The sequence below is a fragment of the Lissotriton vulgaris genome, chromosome 5 (genome assembly GCF_964263255.1).
Source record: "Lissotriton vulgaris chromosome 5, aLisVul1.2, whole genome shotgun sequence".
NCBI lineage: Eukaryota > Metazoa > Chordata > Amphibia > Caudata > Salamandridae > Lissotriton > Lissotriton vulgaris.
In genome coordinates this window covers 1,451,963,474-1,451,985,944 of record NC_141693.1, presented here as the reverse complement: position 1 = coordinate 1,451,985,944, position 22,471 = coordinate 1,451,963,474, and the positions used below count along the sequence as shown (strand labels likewise).

The 22,471-nt window shown below is 42.9% G+C and overlaps 1 protein-coding gene across 1 annotated transcript in view; it reads right to left on the bottom strand.

The window, feature by feature from the left end:
* Window positions 1-22,471, bottom strand: part of LOC147712731 (C4b-binding protein alpha chain-like) — a 366,951-nt gene that overhangs the window by 58,340 nt on the left and 286,140 nt on the right. The window contains exon 13 of the mRNA XM_086923391.1: window positions 20,660-20,854. Within this exon, the coding sequence (XP_086779517.1) occupies window positions 20,660-20,854 (195 nt within the window). The remainder of the gene's footprint in view (window positions 1-20,659; window positions 20,855-22,471) is intronic.

The window sequence follows — 22,471 nt, the reverse complement described above, 5'->3', positions numbered from 1 at the left end:
CTCATTTGGACTGTCAGAGGAAGTTACCACATTGTCAGATGATATCCAGGGTGTTAAGCTTACTTTTTTCCCTAATTTTAAAATTGTTGTTATTAATTTGTATTCACGTCCTGGAAGTACCTCGAAGGAATCTTCTGATGATCTGTCTGTAATCCTACAATCCCTACCCAAAGATGTAAGGAAGGTGATAGGGGGATTTTAATTGCCAATTTGAGCCCCTTGTTAACACAGTAGATACAGTTCCCAGTGACGAGGACAGATTCTGGTTAATTCCTGACCCACAGATTAAGCAGGTAAAGGCGTGGTCCCCACTGGTGATGCAGATTAATAAGGCCATGCTATTGCACTCCTTGAGGGCCTGAAATGGCCGTACTAAGTCCGATCAACCAGGGAAGCCCACTTTTAACAGATCTGTACAGTTTTCCCTTATGGACTATATTCTGGTGGAGATCAGTGCCTGGCAGTGGGTGGCTGATTTTACGGTCCTGTCAAGACACGACAGTGACCATAATGCTTCAGTCCTGGAATTTCGGATTCCGGGCTATCAAACTTCAATGATGAGTGTGCCCAAAGCCTGTACTAAGTTAGTCTTGGCCAATAACAAGAGAAGAATAAGGTGGGAATCTGTCAGGCTACCTCCGGAAAAAATGGCAGCTTTATATACTTTAACCATCCCTTCTCTTGTAAACAATTTTTTCAATGTTCATGGGGGCGCACCAAAATAGAAGTCCAAGAGAAAATAAGTAGAAAAATGTTTTCTTTATTTATCTTTGTCCGTTAAAATACAGGTCATCAATATAATATGCAACTAATTCAGACAACGCGTTTCACTCCCTACCAAGGAGTTTCTTCAGGGCACTGCAGTTCTTTCTGGTGTGTTGTGTTCAGGTGCTTCCCTTGTTTCCAAGCTAGTTTTTATGGGCCGGTCGTTTGATTATTCCTGTATCATTCTTTTATTCGTGCAGTTTCTGTCTTCCCTTATTTGTTCCCACGTTTTCAAAGCTTTGTAGTTCTTGCCCAATAAGTCGATTCAGGTGGTCCAATTTCTTCCCATCCCTGTTCGTATTAGTGCAATGTTGTTGCAATACTGTATCCTTCGGCGTTTGATGTCAGCGTGTCGGCATGGCTGGTTCTTCTCTTGTGAAGGCCGTGGAAGAGGCAAACCGATTTCCTATCGCTTGTGATTTGAACTTGGTTGAAATAATTCACGCCGAATTAACGGCGGATCTTAATACATTTTTCAACCGCCCCTCTAATAGGACTCACAAACTCTCATGGTTTAATAAATCTTGTTGTTCGGCCAAGGGTGCTCTTATAGAGGCAATACGGAGTGACGATAGATCACAAATAAAAATAAAAAGGCACTTGTATAATGCAACTACCAAGCAAGCCAAACAATCCTGAGAGTGTACTAGATGGAAAGACATCAGAGTAGCCTTAAACAACAAGGACATGAAGGGCTTTTGGTATTTAGTTTTCAACTCCAATAATTCTGCCGAACGGTCACTGGTAGAACCAAACATCCCTGCCTCAGCCTGGGAAGTGCATTTTAAATCTCTTTACGCTAACGATCCGGCATCAGTATCCTTGGAAACTAACCAATCTCCTGCTTTTTCGCCCCTCTTAAAGCCAATTACTCTAGCAGAGGTTCAAGGTGCAATTAAGTTACTTCCCCTTGGTAAAGCCCCAGGATTGGATATGATCCCTGGGGATTTATTCACGGAGGAACCAGTGATCTGGGGCCCCTACCTCTGGATAGTATTTAATGCAATTGTGAGGGGGACGAAAATACCAGATACATGGCTTGGAGCAGAAATATTTCCAATCTATTAAAACGGGCTCACCATTACTGCCCATTAATTATAGGCCAATCAGCCTGATAGATGTCACTCAGAAGTTGTTTTCGAGAATTGTTCTCGATCGTCTACACTTGTGGATGGAAGATCATGACATACTGAGTGACTATCAGGCTGCTTTCAGGAAAAACGTATCGACCATTGACAAACTTCTTAGGCTCCAACTCCTTTATTGGAAGACAGTATCAATAGATATTTGTCGATTTAAAATTAGCCTTTGATATGGTACCCTGAGCCAGAGGCAAGTTGTGGGCAGTTCTTGGCAAACTGGGAATAGGCCCAGAATTACTAGCCATGAACCAGACTAATATGATAATACCCATGATAAACCATCACTCATAATAGCTGCTCCAGCCCCGTGATATCCTACGCAGGATGATTGTTAGCGCTTTACAAGAAAACAATAACATAACATAACATCATTCGCTTACATTCTGGGAATTTTGCCCAGGTTAGATTCGGGAAATCAGGTGAACTGACATCACGTTTTCCAGTTGACAGGGTGTTAAGACAGGGTTGCGTTTTAGCACCCACCCTGTTCTGCCTTTATGTCAACGCCTTGGTATCCCACCTAAGCCAGCCAGGTTGCGCATAGTGATGCCCCGAAATTAGATCAAAGGAGGGTATCCGCATTGTTGTTTGCGGACGGCACCTTGTTGCTATCTAAGTCCCCAATGGGCATACAGTTAATTCTAGACAGTTTTGCCCTATTCTGCGCAAACAGGGGCCTGGAAATAAACACAACTAAGACTAAGTTTATGGTATTTAATCCAGTAAAATCATCTCGCCCCAACCCTATGCTAAATGGCATCCTGCTAGAAAAGGTGTCACTCTTTGATCTTGGGGTTACTTTCTCTGAGTTTTTTTCCTGGGGACCTCAAATGGAAAAAGCGGCTTTAAGGCTGGTGCAGTTGTCTGGTGGCATCATGAAAGTTGCTAAGTCCTCAAATTCTATGGTCCCTGGCCCTGCCACAGAGATATATAAAGGGCAGACAAGAAATGCTGCACTATATGGGGCAGAGCTTTGCGGCCATTTTCCCATGATTGGGCTGGCTCTAGTTGAGAATAAGTTCATGAGACAACCTCTGAACCTTCCGTCAAGCACTCCCCTTGTTCCTCTTCATCTTGATCTGGGCATTAGACCCATTTCTGAAGAAGCGGGCCTGCGCCCATTGACCTTTTGGCATTGAATTTGGCTGACCCTGAGCTAGCTTCATCTAGGTCTGAGCTTAGCTCGATCTTGGAGCTAACAGGGATAATGAAATTTCCTTGGCTCGCCTATATCAAAGATGCAGTGGTCGAAGTGGGGAATAAAAAGTAGGGGAACTGTGGGTGGAGAATCAGGGGGCGGGAATAACCGAAGATTGGATCAGTGGGCGGAGTCAGGGGTGTGGCTAGAAATCACAAAACATACCAATTTTTTGTACGTTTAGCATTTCACGGACTAGTTACAGCTTATAAAGTTATTTAATTCAAACAATGGATAAACATGTTTATTTGAGGTTTAATTCAGGAAAAAGAAATACTCATTGGGAATACAGGTTTATGTAAAACGTGCGAAATATAAGCAGGAACAATGGCATGGGCACAAATTCAGGATGGTGAGTGTAAAAATTCAGGACAAGGGGGCAACAAGTATGCTTTGCAGACACATCAGTGAATGTCATGCAATAGTATATAAATAAATAGGCAAGGAACATAAGTACAAGTCACTTCTACCCCATCACCGCTCCTGCCCATTCACCACTCCTGCCCATTCACCCCTCCTGCTTATGCCTAATCACTTCCCCTGCCCACTCACTGCTCCCGCCTCGTCACTCTCCTGCCCTGTCACATCTCGTGCCCTGTCACATCTCCTGCCCCGTCACTTCTCCTGCCCCGTCACTTCTCCTGCCAATCACTACTCTTGCCCCATCACCGCTCCTGCCCTGTCACCGCTCCTGCCCGTCACTTCTCCTGCCCCGTCACTTCTCCTGCCCTGTCACTTATCCTGCCCCGTCACTTCTCCTGCCTCGTCACTTATCCTGCCCCGTCCACAGCTCCTGCCCAGTCCACAGCTCCTGCCCCGTCCACTGCTCCTGCCCTGTCCACTGCTCCTGCCCCGTCCACCGCTCCTACCCCGTTCACCGCTCCTGCCCATTCAACGCTCCTGCCCATTCACCGCTCCAGCCCATTCACCGCTCCTGCCCCGTCACCTTACCTGCCCCGTATCTTTTCCTGTCACTTTTCCTGCCCCATTCACCGCTCCTGCCCCGTTTACCGTTCCTGCCCCGTTTACCGCTCCTGCCCCGTTCACCGCTCCTGCCACGTTCACCGGTCCTGCCACGTTCACCGGTCCTGCCCCGTTCAACGCTCCTGCCCCGTTCAACGCTCCTGCCCCGTTCAACGCTCCTGCCCCGTTCAACCATCCTGCCCCGTTCAACGCTCCTGCCCCGTTCACCGCTCCTGTCCTTTCATTGCTCCAGCCTGGTTATCGTTCCTGCCTAATCACCACTCCTGCCCGGTCACTGCTCCTGCCCGGTCACCGCTCCTGCCCGGTCAACACTCCTGCCCGGTCACGGCTCCTGTCCTGTCAGCGCTCCTGCCCCATCACCACTCCTGCCCCATCACCACTCTCCTGCCCCATTACTTCTCCTGTCCCATCACTTCTCCGGCCCCTATCCGTTCACTGCCCTTATCCGTTCACTGCCCCTATCCGTTCACTGCCCCTATCCGTTCACTGTCCCTATCCGTTCACTGTCCCTATCCGTTCACTGTCCCTATCCATTCACTGCCCCTATCCATTCACTGCCCCTATCCATTCACTGCCCCATCCATTTACTGCCCCTATCCATTCACTGACCCTATCCATTCACTAACCCTATCCGTTCACTGCTCCTGTCTGTTCGCTGCTCCTGCCTGGTTACCGCTCCTGCACATGCCTAATCACCGCTCCTGCCCCATCACTTCTCCTGCCCCATCACTTCTCCTGCCCCATCACTTCTCCTACCCCATCACTTCTCCTGCCCCATCACTTCTCCTGCCCCGTCGCCTCTCCTGTCCCGTCGCCTCTTCTGCTCCGTCACTTTTCCTGCCCCATCACTTTTCCTGCCCCGTCACTTTTCCTGCCCAGTCACTTTTCCTGCCCCGTCACTTTTTCTGCCCCATCACTTTTCCTGCCCCGTCACTTTTCCTGCCCCGTCACTTTTCCCGTCCCGTCACCTCTCCTGCCTCGTCACCTCTCCTGCCTCGTCACCTCTCCTGCCCTGTCACCTCTCCTGCCCCGTCACCTCTCATGCCCCGTCACCTCTCATGCCCCGTCCCCTCTCATTCCCTGTTGTCTCTCCTGCCCGGTAACCTCTCCCGCCCCATCACCTCTACTTTCCTGTCTCCTCTTCTGTCCTTTCATTGCTCCTGCCCAGTTCACTCAGTGTATAACATTGACAAATTTCACATGGTTTTTTAAAAATGTTATTTAGTGCATTTTTATTAGGAGCGTACATTACCCGAAGGTGTCACAGCGCTGTACAATAGAGCCAGTTACGTTACAAGGGAACAGTGGAAAAACAATACAACATCACAAACTAAAGATGAAGGTTACATAAATACAAAATCCAACAAAGTAGTAAGGGAGCTACTAGCTCTCAAGCCACCTGTACCTCTCCTGTGTGCAGCCCAGCCAACCAAATTAAAGTTGAGCCTGCTAGAATAAAATATATATATACCAAAATTGAAGTGTACGAGACGAACATTTTCAGGACTCATATTGTGGTGTACAAAAATGGTTGAATTTCCAAAAATATTCAAAGCATGCGAGAAGGTGCATCTTACGGCATTGAGTTCAGTTACTATTACTGTGGCGTCTGCCAAGAGTGCAGCAGCAGTAACTTAGCAGCAAGAGGCATTTCAACTTGAAAACGTAGACATTACAACTGGCAACCCTGTCTGAAGCACCAATGCAATTTTGTCATGTGCGGTCACTGAGAAACCTGACTAAGGGCACAGATGTTATATTTCAAAAGAGAAATGTGGTATAGTGCCACCTTCTTACTCTCTTGTGGCTACAGCTGTAATGATTGCCTAAGATTGGCTTCCACCAGCATGTTTTTTAGCTGGGGCTGCTTAGTGACCCCATTTAGGATTGTGCCAATGTTTTATCAGGGGATACATTCAGAGAGCTCAGGGAGGGGCTGCTGCAGCCTCTGGAGTTCAACAGAGAAGTGCGAGCAGCCCCTGGAACATGAAAGAATAATCGTTTTGTAAGTTGGACTATTCTTGCCGTCCCGGGACGATTTTTTAAATGAAAGAAGTAGGGGAACGGACTGAAATAATTTATTTAAGTAGGGGCACGCCATGCCCTTCCATCCCCGCCCACTTCTACCACTGACTTTGTGCCAACATTGGCCATTCTGACCTCTGGTCTAGCCCAGAGGTTTACTGTATGCAGATTTCCCGTCTTGAGCTGGTGAAATCCTATAGACAGTATAGGCTTAGGGTCACGTAGGAAAATAGACTTTTTAAATCTTAAAGACCAATACATGTTTGAACTTTACATGGATGAAGTCCAACCTGCACTGGTGAGGAAGCTATTTATACAATTTAGGCTGGGCACCCTTCCCTTATTCGATTTCACAAAGAACTGGGTACATTTTTCTTTAAATAGATGCCCAGCATGTAATGGCGCTCCTGAGTCAGTGATACATTTATTATTTGTTTGCCCTGGGTATAGAACATCAAGAAAATATTGGCTCATCCCACTTTGCAAAAACATGGGGTTCACCCAATGTACTGAGTCTTATCGAATCTTAATTACTAAACAAAAACTATTGTGGTATTGGCCGTCTCTTGCTTTCTTCTTTCATTGTGGACAAGACGTCAAAGGCTGTTGAAGAAACAATGGTAATTGTGCAACTCATCTTTTTATACCCCTTTTTTAATCTGTTGAGTTTCTGAGTGTCTTTCTCTTGATTCAATTTGTAAATAACTATTTTTAACTTTTTTATTGAGATCTATTTTTAATGCGTTTTACCTGTGTGTTCTGTTATTATGTTACTTTTATGGTCTTTTATGGCCGAAATAAAGTTTACAAATGGAAATGGAATGAACATACAGGAAATATTTGTGAACACCTCGCCACGGGCATAGAGTGAGAACAAAATACAGAGTATGGGAATAGTCTAAAAAATGATAGATGCTAGAGCAGGGGTCTTCAATCTGGGGGGTCGTGGAGTCCTGGGAAGGGGGTCGCAGAGTGTCAGTTTGCCTTAGATGGCGTGGGGCTGATTGAGGGTGCTCACGGCGGAGGCCTAATTCACACCGAGGGGTGAAAAACAACAAAGCCTCATTAACCAGTAAAAGGTCTTTTAAAGACGTGTGAAGTACTGGGGAGCGGCTTTGTGTGTGTCCCTGAAGGTGTTGCCCGGCTTATATACACGAGGAGAGGAAGGGATGGGGGCAGGGGAGGGTGGCTGGGGGAGCCCTTTGAGTTCAATGGGCGTTGCGCACCTGGAGCTGTGGGTCCAGCCTGTAAAGCTTAAAGCACGAACCCTCATACCTGGCGCCTGGCAGGAGAAATGTGCCTTAGAGTCTGTTCTTCAGGTGAGATGTTGTTACAGCCTGTCCGCCCCCAGCAGGAGGCACAGAGATGCCCTCCCATGAGAGAGGAAGAAGACGCAGAGAGATACTGACCCCCCTCCCCTACCCCCCCATGAGACAGGCACAGAAAAGGTAGGTGGATGAATGGATGAAAGGGTGGATGGATGGATGTATAGATAAAAGGTTGCATGGATAATGATGGATGGATGTGTGAAAAGGTGGGTGGATGAATGGTGGATGGATGGATGAAAGGGTGGGTGTATGAAGGATGGATGTATGGATGGATAAAAGGTTGCATGGATCATGATGGATGGATGTGTGAAAAGGTGGGTGGATGAATGATGGGTGAATAAATGGATGAAACGATGGATGGATGAAGGGTGAATGTATGGATGTAAGGATGAAAGGGTGGCTGGATGAAGAATGGATGGATGTGTGAAAAGGTGGCTGGATGAATGATGGGTGAATAAATGGATGAAATGATGGATGGATGATGGGTGAATGTATGGATGTAAGGATGAAAGGGTGGCTGGATGAAGGATGGATGGATATGTGAAAAGATCGGTGGATGAATGATGAGTGGATGGATGGATGGATGGATGAAAGGGTGGATGGATGGATTGATGGATGGATGGATGGAAGGAAGGATGAAACAGTAGATGGGTGAAGGATGGATGCATGGATAAAAGGTTGCATGGATGAATGATGGATGGATGGATGTGTGGAAAACGTGGGTGGATGAATGATGGGTGAATGGATAGATAAAAGGGTGGATAGATGAAGGATGTATGTATGGATGGAAGGAAGGATGAAGGATGGATGTATGGATGGATAAAAGGTTGCATGGATGAATGATGGATGGATGGATGTGTGAAAAGGTGGCTGGATGGATGGATGGATGAAAGGGTGGGTGGATGAAGGATGGATGTATGGATGAAAGGGTGGAAGGATGAAGGATGGATGTATGGATGGAAGGATGAAAGGGTGGATGGATGAAGGATGGATGTATGGATGGAAGGGTGAACGGGTAGATGGATGTATGGATGAAAGGGTGGATGGATGAAGGATGTATGTATGGATGGAAGGATGAAAGGGTGGATGGATGAAGGATGGATGTATGGATGGATAAAAGGTTGTATGGATGAATGATTGATGGATGTGTGAAAAGGTGGATGGATGAATGATGGATGGATGGATGGAAGGGTGGATGGGTAAACGATGGATGTAAGGATGAAACGGTGGCTGGATGAAGGGTGGATGTATGTATGGATGGAAGGATGAAAGGGTGGATGGATGAAGGATGGATGTATGGATGGATAAAAGGTTGTATGGATGAATGATTGATGGATGTGTGAAAAGGTGGATGGATGAATGATGGATGGATGGATGGATGGAAGGGTGGATGGGTAAACGATGGATGTAAGGATGAAAGGGTGGCTGGATGAAGGGTGGATGTATGTATGGATGGAAGGATGAAAGGGTGGATGGATGAAGGATGGATGGATGGAAGGATGAAAGGGTGGATAAATGAAGGATGGATGGATGGATGTGTGAAAGTGTGGGTGGATGAATGTTGGATGAATGTGATGAGGTCTAACAGGCGCATTTATGGTTGTCGATAGTTGTTGATGATGAGGAGTACCAGTTTCTAGAAACTTTTGTTGCAAGGGGGTCCTTAAGCCTAAAAAGGTTTTACAAGGGGGTCTCGGCATCAAAAAGTTTGAATACCTCTGTGCTAGAGATATGAATGTAAAAGCATGATTCACTGTAAATGCATTGATCTGAGTGATATTCGCCACAATTGTAACGCATTAATGTTGTTATTAATAAAAATAATATATTTTCTTTAAAAGCCAACCTCCTATTTTAGAAAGTAAATAACATATCAATGGTTCCCTAGTATTTATCATATATCCATGTGTCACTCTATGCATTGTTTATTCTTTTCTTTCTCGCTTGTCAGTTTTTATTTCTCTTTGGCACTATTACCACTATACTCCATTCTTCATTTCTGGCTTGATTTCCTATCACTTTCTGTTACTCATGCATCCTTCCTTCCTTGCTGTTTCTCAACCTTCCTTTATAGCACGGTCTTCAGTTTGCCGATATTCTTTTATCGCTAAAAGGAACCCATTTAAGAATGACACAAAGACAGCAGTGTCATACTCTCTATCTTTCACTGTGCTTAGAACACACACATATGTAAACACTCAGCCTGCTTGTGTTATTAATTGTTTGATGCACCCATAAAGATTATTCCTTACATCACACTCAGAGTGCTTTGCATTGTTCTTGCCATCGGCCAGGCAGGGTTTCATAATATATACAACTGATTCTGTCATCAAAAGAATTATTAGTTGGCATATTCATGAAAGAGCAGATGGGTCTAAAATGTATTGATTTCTGTACATTAAACAATGCGGCAGGATTAGATTATTTAAAATGGAGATAGCCTCAGGGAGACCAGAGATACAGGTTTGCAAGTGGAAAAGCATGAACCTTCTCCTAAAAGAGCATCTGTTACACCCGGTATCCTTTACGTGAATTCCCCTGACTTTATTCCTTCAGACCTCCTGTTTTTGCTTACTTTGTTTTTTACCAGCTTTAGGACTCCGGGTTCTTTACCACTGCTAACCAGTGCTAAAGTGCATGTGCTCTCTGCTTTAAACATGGTAACATTGGTTTCTCCACAATTAACATTTTTTATTTACTTTTAAGTCCCAAGGAAAGTGCACTACTTGTGCGCAGGGCCTGCAAATTAAATGCTACTGGTGGGCTTGCTGCACTGATTGTAACACTGACTTCAGTAGCCTTCCAAATATGTCTCAAGCCTGCCATTGCAGAGGCTGTGTGTGCAACTGTTATGTGAACCTGGCAAGTTAACCCTCTTATTACGCTCTAACGTTTTTTTAAATACATATAGGTCCCCCCTAAGGTAGGCCCTGGGCAGAGTCCAGTGTATTTAAAAAGTAGGACATGTAACTTCAAGTGTACATGTCTTGGTAATGAAAACTCTTGACTCTGTTTTTCACTACTGCAAGGCCTATCTCACCCATAGGTTAACATTGTGATTACTTTATTACATCTTATACGTGTAATTTACATTTAGGAAGAGATGGGACCCCCAAGTTTGGTGTCTCTGGAATCACAATTTAAAATCCTAACTGATGACGAAGTTAGATTTCAAATTGTTACTCTGAAAATGCAACTTTGAGAAAGTTGGCATTTTCTTACTTTAGCCATTGTGTGTCTTTTGACACTCAGCCTGCTTGTGTTATTAATTGTTTGATGCACCCATAAAGATTATTCCTTACATCACACTCAGAGTGCTTTGCATTGTTCTTGCCATCGGCCAGGCAGGGTTTCATAATATATACAACTGATTCTGTCATCAAAAGAATTATTAGTTGGCATATTCATGAAAGAGCAGATGGGTCTAAAATGTATTGATTTCTGTATATTAAACAATGCGTCAGGATTAGATTATTTAAAATGGAGATAGCCTCAGGGAGACCAGAGATACAGGTTTGCAAGTGGAAAAGCATGAACCTTCTCCTAAAAGAGCATCTGTTACACCCAGTATCCTTTACGTGAATTCCCCTGACTTTATTCCTTCAGACCTCCTGTTTTTGCTTACTTTGTTTTTTACCAGCTTTAGGACTCCGGGTTCTTTACCACTGCTAACCAGTGCTAAAGTGCATGTGCTCTCTGCTTTAAACATGGTAACATTGGTTTCTCCACAATTAACATTTTTTATTTACTTTTAAGTCCCAAGGAAAGTGCACTACTTGTGCGCAGGGCCTGCAAATTAAATGCTACTGGTGGGCTTGCTGCACTGATTGTAACACTGACTTCAGTAGCCTTCCAAATATGTCTCAAGCCTGCCATTGCAGAGGCTGTGTGTGCAACTGTTATGTGAACCTGGCAAGTTAACCCTCTTATTACGCTCTAACGTTTTTTTAAATACATATAGGTCCCCCCTAAGGTAGGCCCTGGGCAGAGTCCAGTGTATTTAAAAAGTAGGACATGTAACTTCAAGTGTACATGTCTTGGTAATGAAAACTCTTGACTCTGTTTTTCACTACTGCAAGGCCTATCTCACCCATAGGTTAACATTGTGATTACTTTATTACATCTTATACGTGTAATTTACATTTAGGAAGAGATGGGACCCCCAAGTTTGGTGTCTCTGGAATCACAATTTAAAATCCTAACTGATGACGAAGTTAGATTTCAAATTGTTACTCTGAAAATGCAACTTTGAGAAAGTTGGCATTTTCTTACTTTAGCCATTGTGTGTCTTTTGACTGTCTCTGAATACACCTCTAGGGTATGTAACAACTGGGCTTTGTGCATTCTCTCTAGACAGCTACACACAAAGGGAGCCTAGGTGTTACTGATGAGCCATCCATATCCTGATGGGCCATCCTGGGCAGGATGGGAGAGAGGAACTGACACAACTGAATGGGCTGTGTCCTAAGCCCACACAAAATGCTGAATGCCCCTCTGTAGTGAGTCTGGAGCAGGAAGGGCAGTGAGTCTGTGCACTTCAAAGGTCTCTCTGGACTGAGAGCAACAGCATGTGTGATCTTAGAGAATGACATCTGTGTGAAGGTGGCAGCATCACTCAGAGATTCAACTAATTCATTCACCCTTTTTAGTGGAATAAGCACCTGTTCCAGATATCTGTGCATAACCTACATTCCCCTGATGACTGCATTACATTTTCTGTGATAAGTTGATGCTTACACTGCTGCTTCTGTACCATACCTGATCTGCAGGGAATTGAAGTTTGCACTGCAGATGCCCTCAGTGAGAGAAGGGAAGCTTGTTGTGCTGCTTTCCTGTTGTATCCTTTGTTGTGAGGGAGAATTGAAGGACTCAGGCTCAATTTATAGCTTTACAATGAGGATGGAAAGCTTATATTGCTACGACCCATGCTGTAGCTGTTCTGTAAGGGAGGGAATCTTGTTCTGCAGCAGCTTAGCAATTCTTGTTCCATAAGGAGAGTTGGTAGCATTACTACTGCCTTGACAAACATATTCCATGAGGGTGTGAAGCATCCTGCATAATAAATCCATCACTCCTTGATGCTATTTTAAGAGGTTTATTCCAAGAGAAATTGATCCCATCCAGCAGCAAACAGGTAATAAAGCAATTGACTTAAATTGGAATCATCACAAGCTCAGAACACAATTGCATGGTTAATATTCCATTACAACATAATATTAAGCTCTACCAAGACCGTATTAAAGCAACAGTATACATGAATTACCACAGGGTGGTTACCTTAAGTTACTGCTACTGTGTTCTACTTGGTTTTTATAGCTAAGCATTACTATAGAAATGAGTACATATGCTCAGAATATTTGAGTGAGTTCTGCTGAGGCAGAGCTCTAAGATGGGGCCTAACAAAGGCCCTGCGAAGTGGAGACATGTGGAGGAGGCTCAAGAAGAGCCTAAAGAAGAGGACATGGGACATCATTTTACTATTATGCCATTGGAATTTCCTGCAGTGGACATTTTGCAAGTACGGATAAAGAAATCTTAATGATGAAGGATGTTTTTAAACAGTACCATTGTAAGGATTTTGAAGAGCCTCCTCTACAAATCATGATCAGGAACCTTTTTAGTAAAAAGCAGAAGGAAGTAGAGAAGCCAATTTCTCAAGGTTCTTATCAAAACTATATCCATTACAGGGGTTTAAAGAAGAATCTCCACTCCTACATCCACTGTATTAAAGGAAAACTCATTAAATGGCATCATAACATCTGACGGTGCTGGGTCTTCAGATCCTATTGACAAAATAATTGAATCAGCAATCAAGAGGTCTTTCACTGGCCCTAACTTTTCACTCAGTGCAAATACCTTTGCAACCTATTTAGTACAGTCTTCTTTGAGAGATGTTCAACATTTTGTGGACTGTTTGCAGCAAGTAGGAGAAACAACTATTATATTGTCTCTTCTGGAGTAGCAAGTGAGATTTTTACCAGCTATAAATTTTCATCTCTTGTCTTCAGCTGCTGTGGTAGCAGGATCTGCCATTGCACCCCATTGTAAATTACTGATATGATCTTGAAGGCAGACAATTTGCAAAAAGCACTTTTAGTTTGATCACCTTTTTCGGGAGCCATATTATTTGGAACACTATAGGCTGATCTAATAAAATGTCTTGGGAAGATCAAAAGCTCCTGACAGCAGTTTGCTCATTCTTTAGGAGTTCAGGGTTTAATGCTAAGAGCATTTGGGTTGTTTGCAACTATGAGATCTTGGTTAAAGCCCTTTCATCCCAGCACCAAACAATTACTGTCACCTCAATGTCAAAATAGTGATTATTTACCAGAAGAGTCTTCCATTGACGATCTTGGAGAGAAGATTAAAAAGATTCATCAAGTCCATAACACCAAGATCTCAGATGCATGGATGATACAGATGGTTCAGAATGGCTACAGAGTACAGCTTAAGCAATTCTCCTGGACAACTTTCAGAAAACACCAACACCTCACTGCCTTATTCAGCAGAGGACTCTTGCAGGGAATTCAGAGGTTTTGATGAAGGCAGCAGTTACATGAGTGTCAGTAAGTGAACAGAGGCAGGGGTACTACTCAGTTCTGGTTCTTGTGCAGAAACAGGAGATTTTCGCCCTGTCTTCGACCTAAAGAAAGTGAACATGTGTTGTTTCATATACCATTCAAAACAATAGCTTTACAAAAAATCCTTCCTCCAATATCCCTGGAAGCCGTTTTGGCTTCATTAGACTTGAAAGATGCCTATTTACACATACCAGCACACTCCAACTCAAACGTGCTTAGGGCTTTGTGTCTTGGTGAAACACTCCCAGCTCACAATGCTGCTCTTTGAACTATCATCTTCTCCAAGGATATTTACCAAAGTTTTAGCTCCATTTATGGGCTTAATTAATTCTGATGGAATTAAAATATTTTCATGTCAAGACGATTGGTTAATTTCATCAACCTCTTTTTCTAAGGGAACAGAGGGGGTACAAAGAGTGTCAAGTAGTTCGTCAGTTTTGGTGGATTTTCAATGACAAGTAATCAAATGTGGTGCCATCCGAAAACCTAAAATTAGTTTTTCTTCCTAACTCAATGAAGGAGAAGTTGCTGCACGATCCTTCTACATTTCTTTGGAAGTTGTAAGTAATGGCCAAACAAAGGTTAACGGTCCAGAGGGGTATGGCAGCATCTACCAATGTGATACCGTGGGTATGCAATTATCATCTTCAACCCTTAGAACAGCATGTACAAGTTTCCTGGGGTCAGGCATTCAAGAGCTGAGCTAATCCTAGTGACTCGGTTCATGCTGCACTCTCTACAGCAGTGGCTAGATTTCATGAAGTTAGAGAAAGGGCATTCTGTTGAATATAGGTTACTACAACATATGGTATTACTATGCATACTTTTACAGTGTCTGTGGATACGTGGTAAGGTATGCAATGTCCTCTTTTGCTTCCCTCCCCAGTAGTAAGAACAACAGATGCAATATAGCTAGGGCTAGGAGGCAATTTTGGGGAATCTCAAAGCACAAGAGTTTTGACACCAGATAGAAAAACTGAACTTTTCCAACTTAAGGTTGGTAGCCATTGTTCAAGCCTTTTTGTACTTTCAGGAGCATACTCTGGGCCAGATAGTTTGTACAACATCAGACAATCAAGTTGCATATTCTTATGTAAATAGAAAAGGGCAACTCAAAGAACAGGCCTTTAGCAGCCCTAGATGTTTCACTGGGAGAGATGAATTGCCTTTACATTCAGGAAGTAAGCCTAATGACCTGCTAAACAGGATCCTTCCTGTGTCAATGACATGTTGTTATCCCCAGTAGTATTTTAGGAAATGATGATTTGGGCTGGTAATGCAAGGACAGATCTGTTTGCATCAGAGGACAAATCTATGTTATTGATATTCTGTTTTCTAGTCCTATCGAACAGAGCTTCGGACAGAGAGCATATGGTTATTCCATGCACAAGGGAATTACTAAATGCTTTTCCGCATTTCCTCTATGGATGTATGTATTTATGTAGCAAAAACCTAGCTGTGAAGAAACGAAACACTGTACCTTATCTAATTTTACAAGTCTTGAGTATTACCACATCTTGTAAGGACTGGGGTGAGGAAGATGGACACATGTCTTTAAATAAGAAGTGGGGGGGAATAAACAAGTTGGGCAGTATGCAAGTGACATCACAGTGTGCGACATCGCTTGTGGCATCACAGGATGTGACAGCACAAGAAGTGGCATAACAACACATGACCCCACAGGAAGTGACATCACTACAAGTGACATCAGATCTTCAGACCTCACACATATGTTTATCAGATCTATGATGAGTACATTTGAGCGCATTTTGCATAAGGGTTGTGCCAAAAAATAGGTGCTACCCTGACTCAAAATCTTGCCCTCAACATTTTTCAAAACTTTGCCACAAGAAAATTGGCAACATGGAGAAACATGACAGTAAATCTGTTCTGCTTAATGGGTTGCAGAGTCTGCATTTTTCTTATGGGGGTTAAAACACCTGCTGCAAAGACATGTGTGTGCCCTGTAATTCTCAGGGAATAATAAATAAATGGTGCGATAACTCTGGAGGTTAACACCGTAGTTGGAGAGATTAGTGTTTTTGACTAGTCCCAGTTTTTAATCAAAGTAGCATAGAGGGTTAATCTGCCTCCTACACAGCACATCATGTAACATGTAGTTGACCAATTTTTATTTTATGATGACCGATAAGTGGGTTTCTGCTTTTAACACAGAGATCCGGTGAGCTATGAAGGGTATGTGACTACTATACCATGTAACCCTCACTGTCTTATGTAAAGTATCATGTACATTGATGTATACACTTACATGATTTATTATCAATGTACAATGTTTTTGTGTGATGTAAAGCACTCTGACACTGGGATGAGTAGCGCTATAAAAGAAATTAAACAAAATAGTGGTATTTAAATTATTATTTATGTAAATACTAGGATTCAATACACTGGGTTCAAGTACAGCATATTTCAACGGGGCCCAACTTCTTGGCAGGGTGGATGGTGTCCACCCTATGGAAATAGTGGGTGGACGCCATCTAACCACGTGTACCCTCAACTTGTGCCCTGGCGAAGAGGTAAGGAGGAAACCCCGGTTACTTACGTGTTATCTTTAATAATCTGAGCCCAAATCTTCCTCGTCCTTATTTTCCCTCCCACCATCTCCAGTTTCAATCAGAGGGCCTTTTTCAAGGTCTTGCTTAGCAAAAGTAGGAAGTAGCCTTGAGTAGCTAAGGTATCAATCAATGGAAACGGAAACAGTTTCTAATTGAGTTGGTCTTTTTTTACTTCCTAGTTTGCTTGGGCAGGCAAAACTATCTGTGAGTATTGCAGATTCCTCAGCTTCTGAGGACAAGGAATTACTAGGACTCAGGTAAAGAAGCTAATTGGTAAGAAACTGGGTCATCACCAGCCACAATGTCCAATCTCAAATGACAAAGGAGCACCCGGCTGAGAATCAGGAAGCTGCCGGGTTCTGGGAGACGGATCCCATTGTTGGGCAGGCTGCCCTGTACCTGCTGCAGGACTGCATCAAGTGGGAAGCAAAAACAAGCAAAAAAAACCTGCAACCTTTACTGCTGTGTTTCCCCTACAACACCACTGTTTCATTATATTTCAACACAACGGCCTTCATAGGATAGGAAAATCCCTTTAAGAGCCACTCAAAGTGTAACAATCAATCAATCAATCAATCAATCAGGGATTTGTAAAGCGCACTACTCACCTGTGAGGGTCTCAAAGTGTTTCGGGGAAGGGGTATAACAGGCACTCTTCTTTCTGGAAACACACAACATTTCCCCGATCAAAAACTCTACTCAAGGTAATCAAAAAGTGGACGGACCTAAAGTCCCTTTCTAAACAGTGCTTCTTATTTATTTTAACAACTTGTTAAGCACACAAATACCCGTAGGTGTCTCATGACTATATGCTGGAAGGGTAGGCAAATGTTGGTGAGAAAGCCTATTGCTTGAAGAGCCAGGTTTTTATTTGTTTTCTAAATGATAGCAGCATGGGATTAGCCTTAATCTGCATGGAAATATAATTCCACAGTTTGGAGGTGGTAACTATGAAGCTTCTGTCATACCAGTTGGCTTTCTTAGTTCTAGGGACGACCAGAACTTTGGCATCTGCTGAGCGAAGAGATCGGATAGGCGTGTAAGCCAGAAAGGTTTTCTTCAAGTATTCCTGTCCTGCATTGTGGATTGCCTTGTGGGCAATACAGATAACTTTAAATTTTGTTCTACTTCTTATGGGCAGCCAATGGAATTGTCACACCACATTAGAGATGGACTTGAACTTGGGGGTATCCAACAGTATCCTTGCGGCTGTGTTCTGTACCAACTGTAGTCTACCAAGAGCCCTTTCCTGTGCATTAATTAAAAGGCTATTGAAGTAGTCAACCTTAGACATGACCAGAGCACCGATTAACTTACTCCCTGTACTAGCCGGGACAAAAAGTAACAATTTCTTTATCATCCTTAAAACATAAAAGGATGAGGAGACCACTGCGTTAGCATGATGTATAAAAGATAATCTATCGTCAAAAATGACACCGAAGTTCCTGGCTTTTATGACAGGTATTGTGGTAATCCCAAATTATCTGGCCACCAGTCCGGAGACCATCCTGGGGAAAGATTCCCAAAGACCAATACTTCTGTCTTTGCTGAGTTTAATTTAGGACAATTATTTGACATCCAGGTGCTAATGGCCAACATACCATCATGAAAGCTGGCCGAAACTGCATCTCCATTTTTATGTACGGCAAGCACCAATTGAGTTTCATCGGCATATGATGTGAAACCCATCCCAAACGATTTAATTACTCATGCTAAGTCCGTGATGTCGATGTTAAACAAAGTTGGACTTAGCGAAGAGCCTTGCGGAACCCCACATGGGAGTGAAAAATCTGGTGAGTTGAAGTCGCCCAAGCTAACTAACTGGGTGCGATTGGATAGAAATGAGGACAGAAGGACTTTAGCCTTGTGCTAATGCCTAGAGCTGAGACACGATTGATCAGCTTAGCATGATTAACCGTGTCAAATGCTGCCGATATATCTAATAGCACCAGTGCTGCAGCACCTCCTTTGTCCAGCGCAAACCTAATTTCATCAGACGCTTTAAAGAGCGTGGTTTCTGTGCTATGACTTTTCCTAAAGCCAAACTGTGCATCATCCAGCAGCTTATTCTCCTCAATAAATTGATCCAGCTGAGTATTCATCATCTTTTCAATGAGTTTAGCTGGTAGAGGAAGATGCACGATTGGTCTTTCCTGGATCCAGATTGTTTTTAGCTGCAGAATAGAGGCCATTTTCCATAGGGAAGGATAGGTGCCTGAACTGTACATAGAGTTGCAAATGTTGGCCAGGTTGGTGTCTATTAGTTCTGGGAACAATTTCAGGACTAAAGGGGGGCACGGGTCAAACGGTGAGTCTGATTTGACTGTGCTAACCAGATCAGAGGTCTGTTCTACTGAAACTGGCCTATATTCCATGAAGGTGGAAATGTCCCTACTCTTGCTATCTCCTACCAGCTGATTCCAGCCTACGGGGGGGCAGTGAAGTTTGAATACATTTGCCCCACCTTATTCTGAAAGCTGCTGGCTAACGAATCGCAGAGTACTTGGGATGCTGACTTAGAGGAGTTTTCCGCTGGCCTTGCCAACTTAGAAGCTACCTGAAAAAGCTGTTTAGCTGAGTCTTGTGCAGTTTCTATTTTCCTGGTGTGATAATTACTTTTTTCTGTAAGTAGAAGACATTTATAATTTGCCAGTGCCATCTTGTAGAGGAATTTCTCCTGGTTGTCATACACTAGGCTCCAGCACCTTTCATGTTTCCTACAGTGTTGTTTCTCGAACTGCAGTGCCTCAGAGAATCAAGGGGCAGAAGGAGCCTTCCTGTTTTTGGAGACAGTTTTATACGGTACTGGTCTAGTATAAGCATTTTGAAGCCATTCCGTGTAATTTGTGGAGGCCAGTTCTGGGTCTGGAACATCTTCTGTCTGGGTGTCAACCAGATATTGTTTAAGAAGGGCCTGATCTATACCACTCCAAGACTTAAACTGTTTGGGGGGGATTGAGCTGGAGTGTAGGGAGGAAGGATCCAGTATCCTAATATTAAATAATACTGCAAAGTCATCAGACTACGTCAGAGGGAGGATCTCATTGATAGAGATCTGCTAGTTATTTGTGAAAAGACCATCCAGTGTATTCCCAGATGAGTGTGTATGACTTGTGACTTTTTGAGAGAGTCCTAACACCTCTAACTCCGAGGTAAGGGTTATGGAACCCTTATTTTCGACGGCCTCCAGATAAAAATTAAAATCCCCAAGAATGGTGAAATTAGATTCACCTGCAGCAGGTTCCTGTAGGTTGCCTATTGCTGATAGAAAATCTCTCCTGGTGCCGGGTGGACGTTATCGGAGAATCCCCTTAAATGATTAATGATTAGTGAGCCTTATATTGAAATTAAATGCCTCACATACCATGGAGGGAATCGTCTCTATCTTGACTAAAAAATGATTTCGGTGTATGAGAACCAAACCTCCCCCTCTTTTCTTTACTCTGTTGCATGTGTAAGCAGCAAAGCTGTCCAGAGTAGTGATCCAGGAATCTGGGCCTGCTGAGGGGTCGGCCCACATTTCCGTGATAAATAGGAGATCAAGATGATGATTATCTAACAGTTCTGCTACTTCGTGTTTATGCTTTAGGAGAGAGCAGGCATTGATCACGGCAGAAAAGACCTTGTCCTTTTCCTTATACTTTTCCAACTGTGTGTTTCTTGAATACAATTTCAGTCTGGTTAGTATGTATCCTGTCATGGGCCTCCGATCTAAACACACTGGTAGGACATAAAACTGTGACCCTGTTGGGGAGAATCATGGCTCTAGTTTGGCACAAACCAGCTTACACTGATTTCCACCGTTATTGAAAGCCCTTAATTGCTAAAAAAACATTTTTTCTGTTCATCACATAAGGTAAGTTGGCATTGTCAAGCGAAACTTAAAAAGAAATGTACCTGTTGTTTTTGATGTATGTTTTAAACTAGAGCCTAAATGAAGTACGTGTTGGGAGCAAGAAATTCAGAACAGGATTTTACATTGTCAAGCAGTATATCCCAATTAAAAAAATGTTAAACAACAGTTTAAAAAAATCTCTTAAAAGTGTGAAGGTATGGTACTTACTGGGTGAACAGGAGGGAAATGTATTCTTCCAATTATAATTCTCATCGCAATGTGCCGTGATTCGTTTGTCCAAGGTGTAAGTTTCATTGCATGCAACTTCATAATCTGTACTTGCATTAAATGTAGTTTCTCTTTCTTTGCCACCCAAGGTTGTGACATATCCATTTTTAACAAAAGGGAGTGGACAAGAGGTCCCTGAAAATGAAGAACATTCCGAGAGGCATGTTAAGAATCAATTACCATTGCAAACTTCTTGAACAATTAATAGAGCAAAAGAGGCACCAGGCAGATGTTAAATAACATGTCTAAAATGTGGACGGCCCGCATGAATACTTATCAAATAAATGTAACCTTGGCACCTGATTGTATTGATTGTATTCAAGCAGGGGAACTGCAGGTTACACATCAGTTTATATGTCGGCAACGGTGCTGAAATAATTTGGGGAGTGTTGAGCAGGCCAACGATATCACCTCACTGGATAGACCAAGTTAGTCCTGGCCCATTGATATACCTCTGTAAAAACATTGTTGACAAGAGTTTTTCATTTTTCATTTGTGTTTTTGTATCATTAGAGAAGTAATTTAGCTTGGGTAGACATTGCTAACCGGGGGCGAATTTTTCTGGACGACATTTTTTAAAATGGCGGATGTGTTGCAGTGATGATGTAATATTTCAGAAACGCTTAGACCTATATACTTTATTTTGGTGTCAAAACATATGTTTTTGGGGTCAATCAGTCTTATAGAGGCAGAAAATAAGTCCACAGAGCAACGCTTCTGCTATTTTCCAAAATGGCGGCTCAATAATGATGACTTTTAGCTATCATATTGGTAATTTATTTTAATTTTGATATTATTTCAGGTTTTCCATTGATTCAAATATATAAACATGAGCGAAGTAGGTGGTAGCAGATTATCTTTATCTCCTGACAGAGAGTTGCTGAATCCAAAATCTGAGGACTCCTTCAACAAAGCAAAATGTGTCATATTCCAAACTAATCTGAAAGAAAAGCTAACATCAACTACGGCTGGAAAGAAGAGAGTTCAAAATGCTGCAGAAATATGGCAAGGTAAAGTTCACTAAAGATTGAAACTGATGAATGAAGAGGATCAAATATGTTATTGTAACAACAAGTGCTACAAGTTGTATACATTGGAAAAAAAACTGGAAAATAAATCTAAAAAAATGGCAGCAACAAAAGAATCACAACAAGAATCTGAGTCTTCTGAGAAAGCAACGACTACCAAACCAAATGACCATCCACTAAGAAGATCGATGGCTACCCCTCGTTCACCTCCAACAACTGATCAGAAAGCAGAGGATGTTCACTGTGTTATCTGTGTTTTAGACAGAACAAGGACCAAAGGGATTGACGAGAGAAAAAAGTGCATTGTATGTGAGTCTCACAGGGCAAACATGTTTTTATCTGCTGCAAGTTTCTTCCAAGATGAAGTTTTCAGCCGAGTAGCTTATGAGGTGAATGTATTTGCAGTGGATTTCTATGCTCTCCCGAACTGCATGCTTGCATACATCCGAGCATATGAAAGTTCAAGGAGATCCCAGCAGCAATGTAACCCCCAGCCTTCAGTTAAGTTTGCACTCTTTGAAAAAGCAAATTAGGTTTTAAAGCCACTCAGTAAGATCAGATACATAATAGTCACCATTGATGAAACTATATCGATCCATATTAACAAAATTGAGATTTTTATGGTGAGAATGTACAATGACAGAATTTGCTTTTGACAGTCTAACAAAAAGAATGAGCCACTTATGGTGGTCTCAGCTGATTTGACGCCTGACGTTCTTGCTGC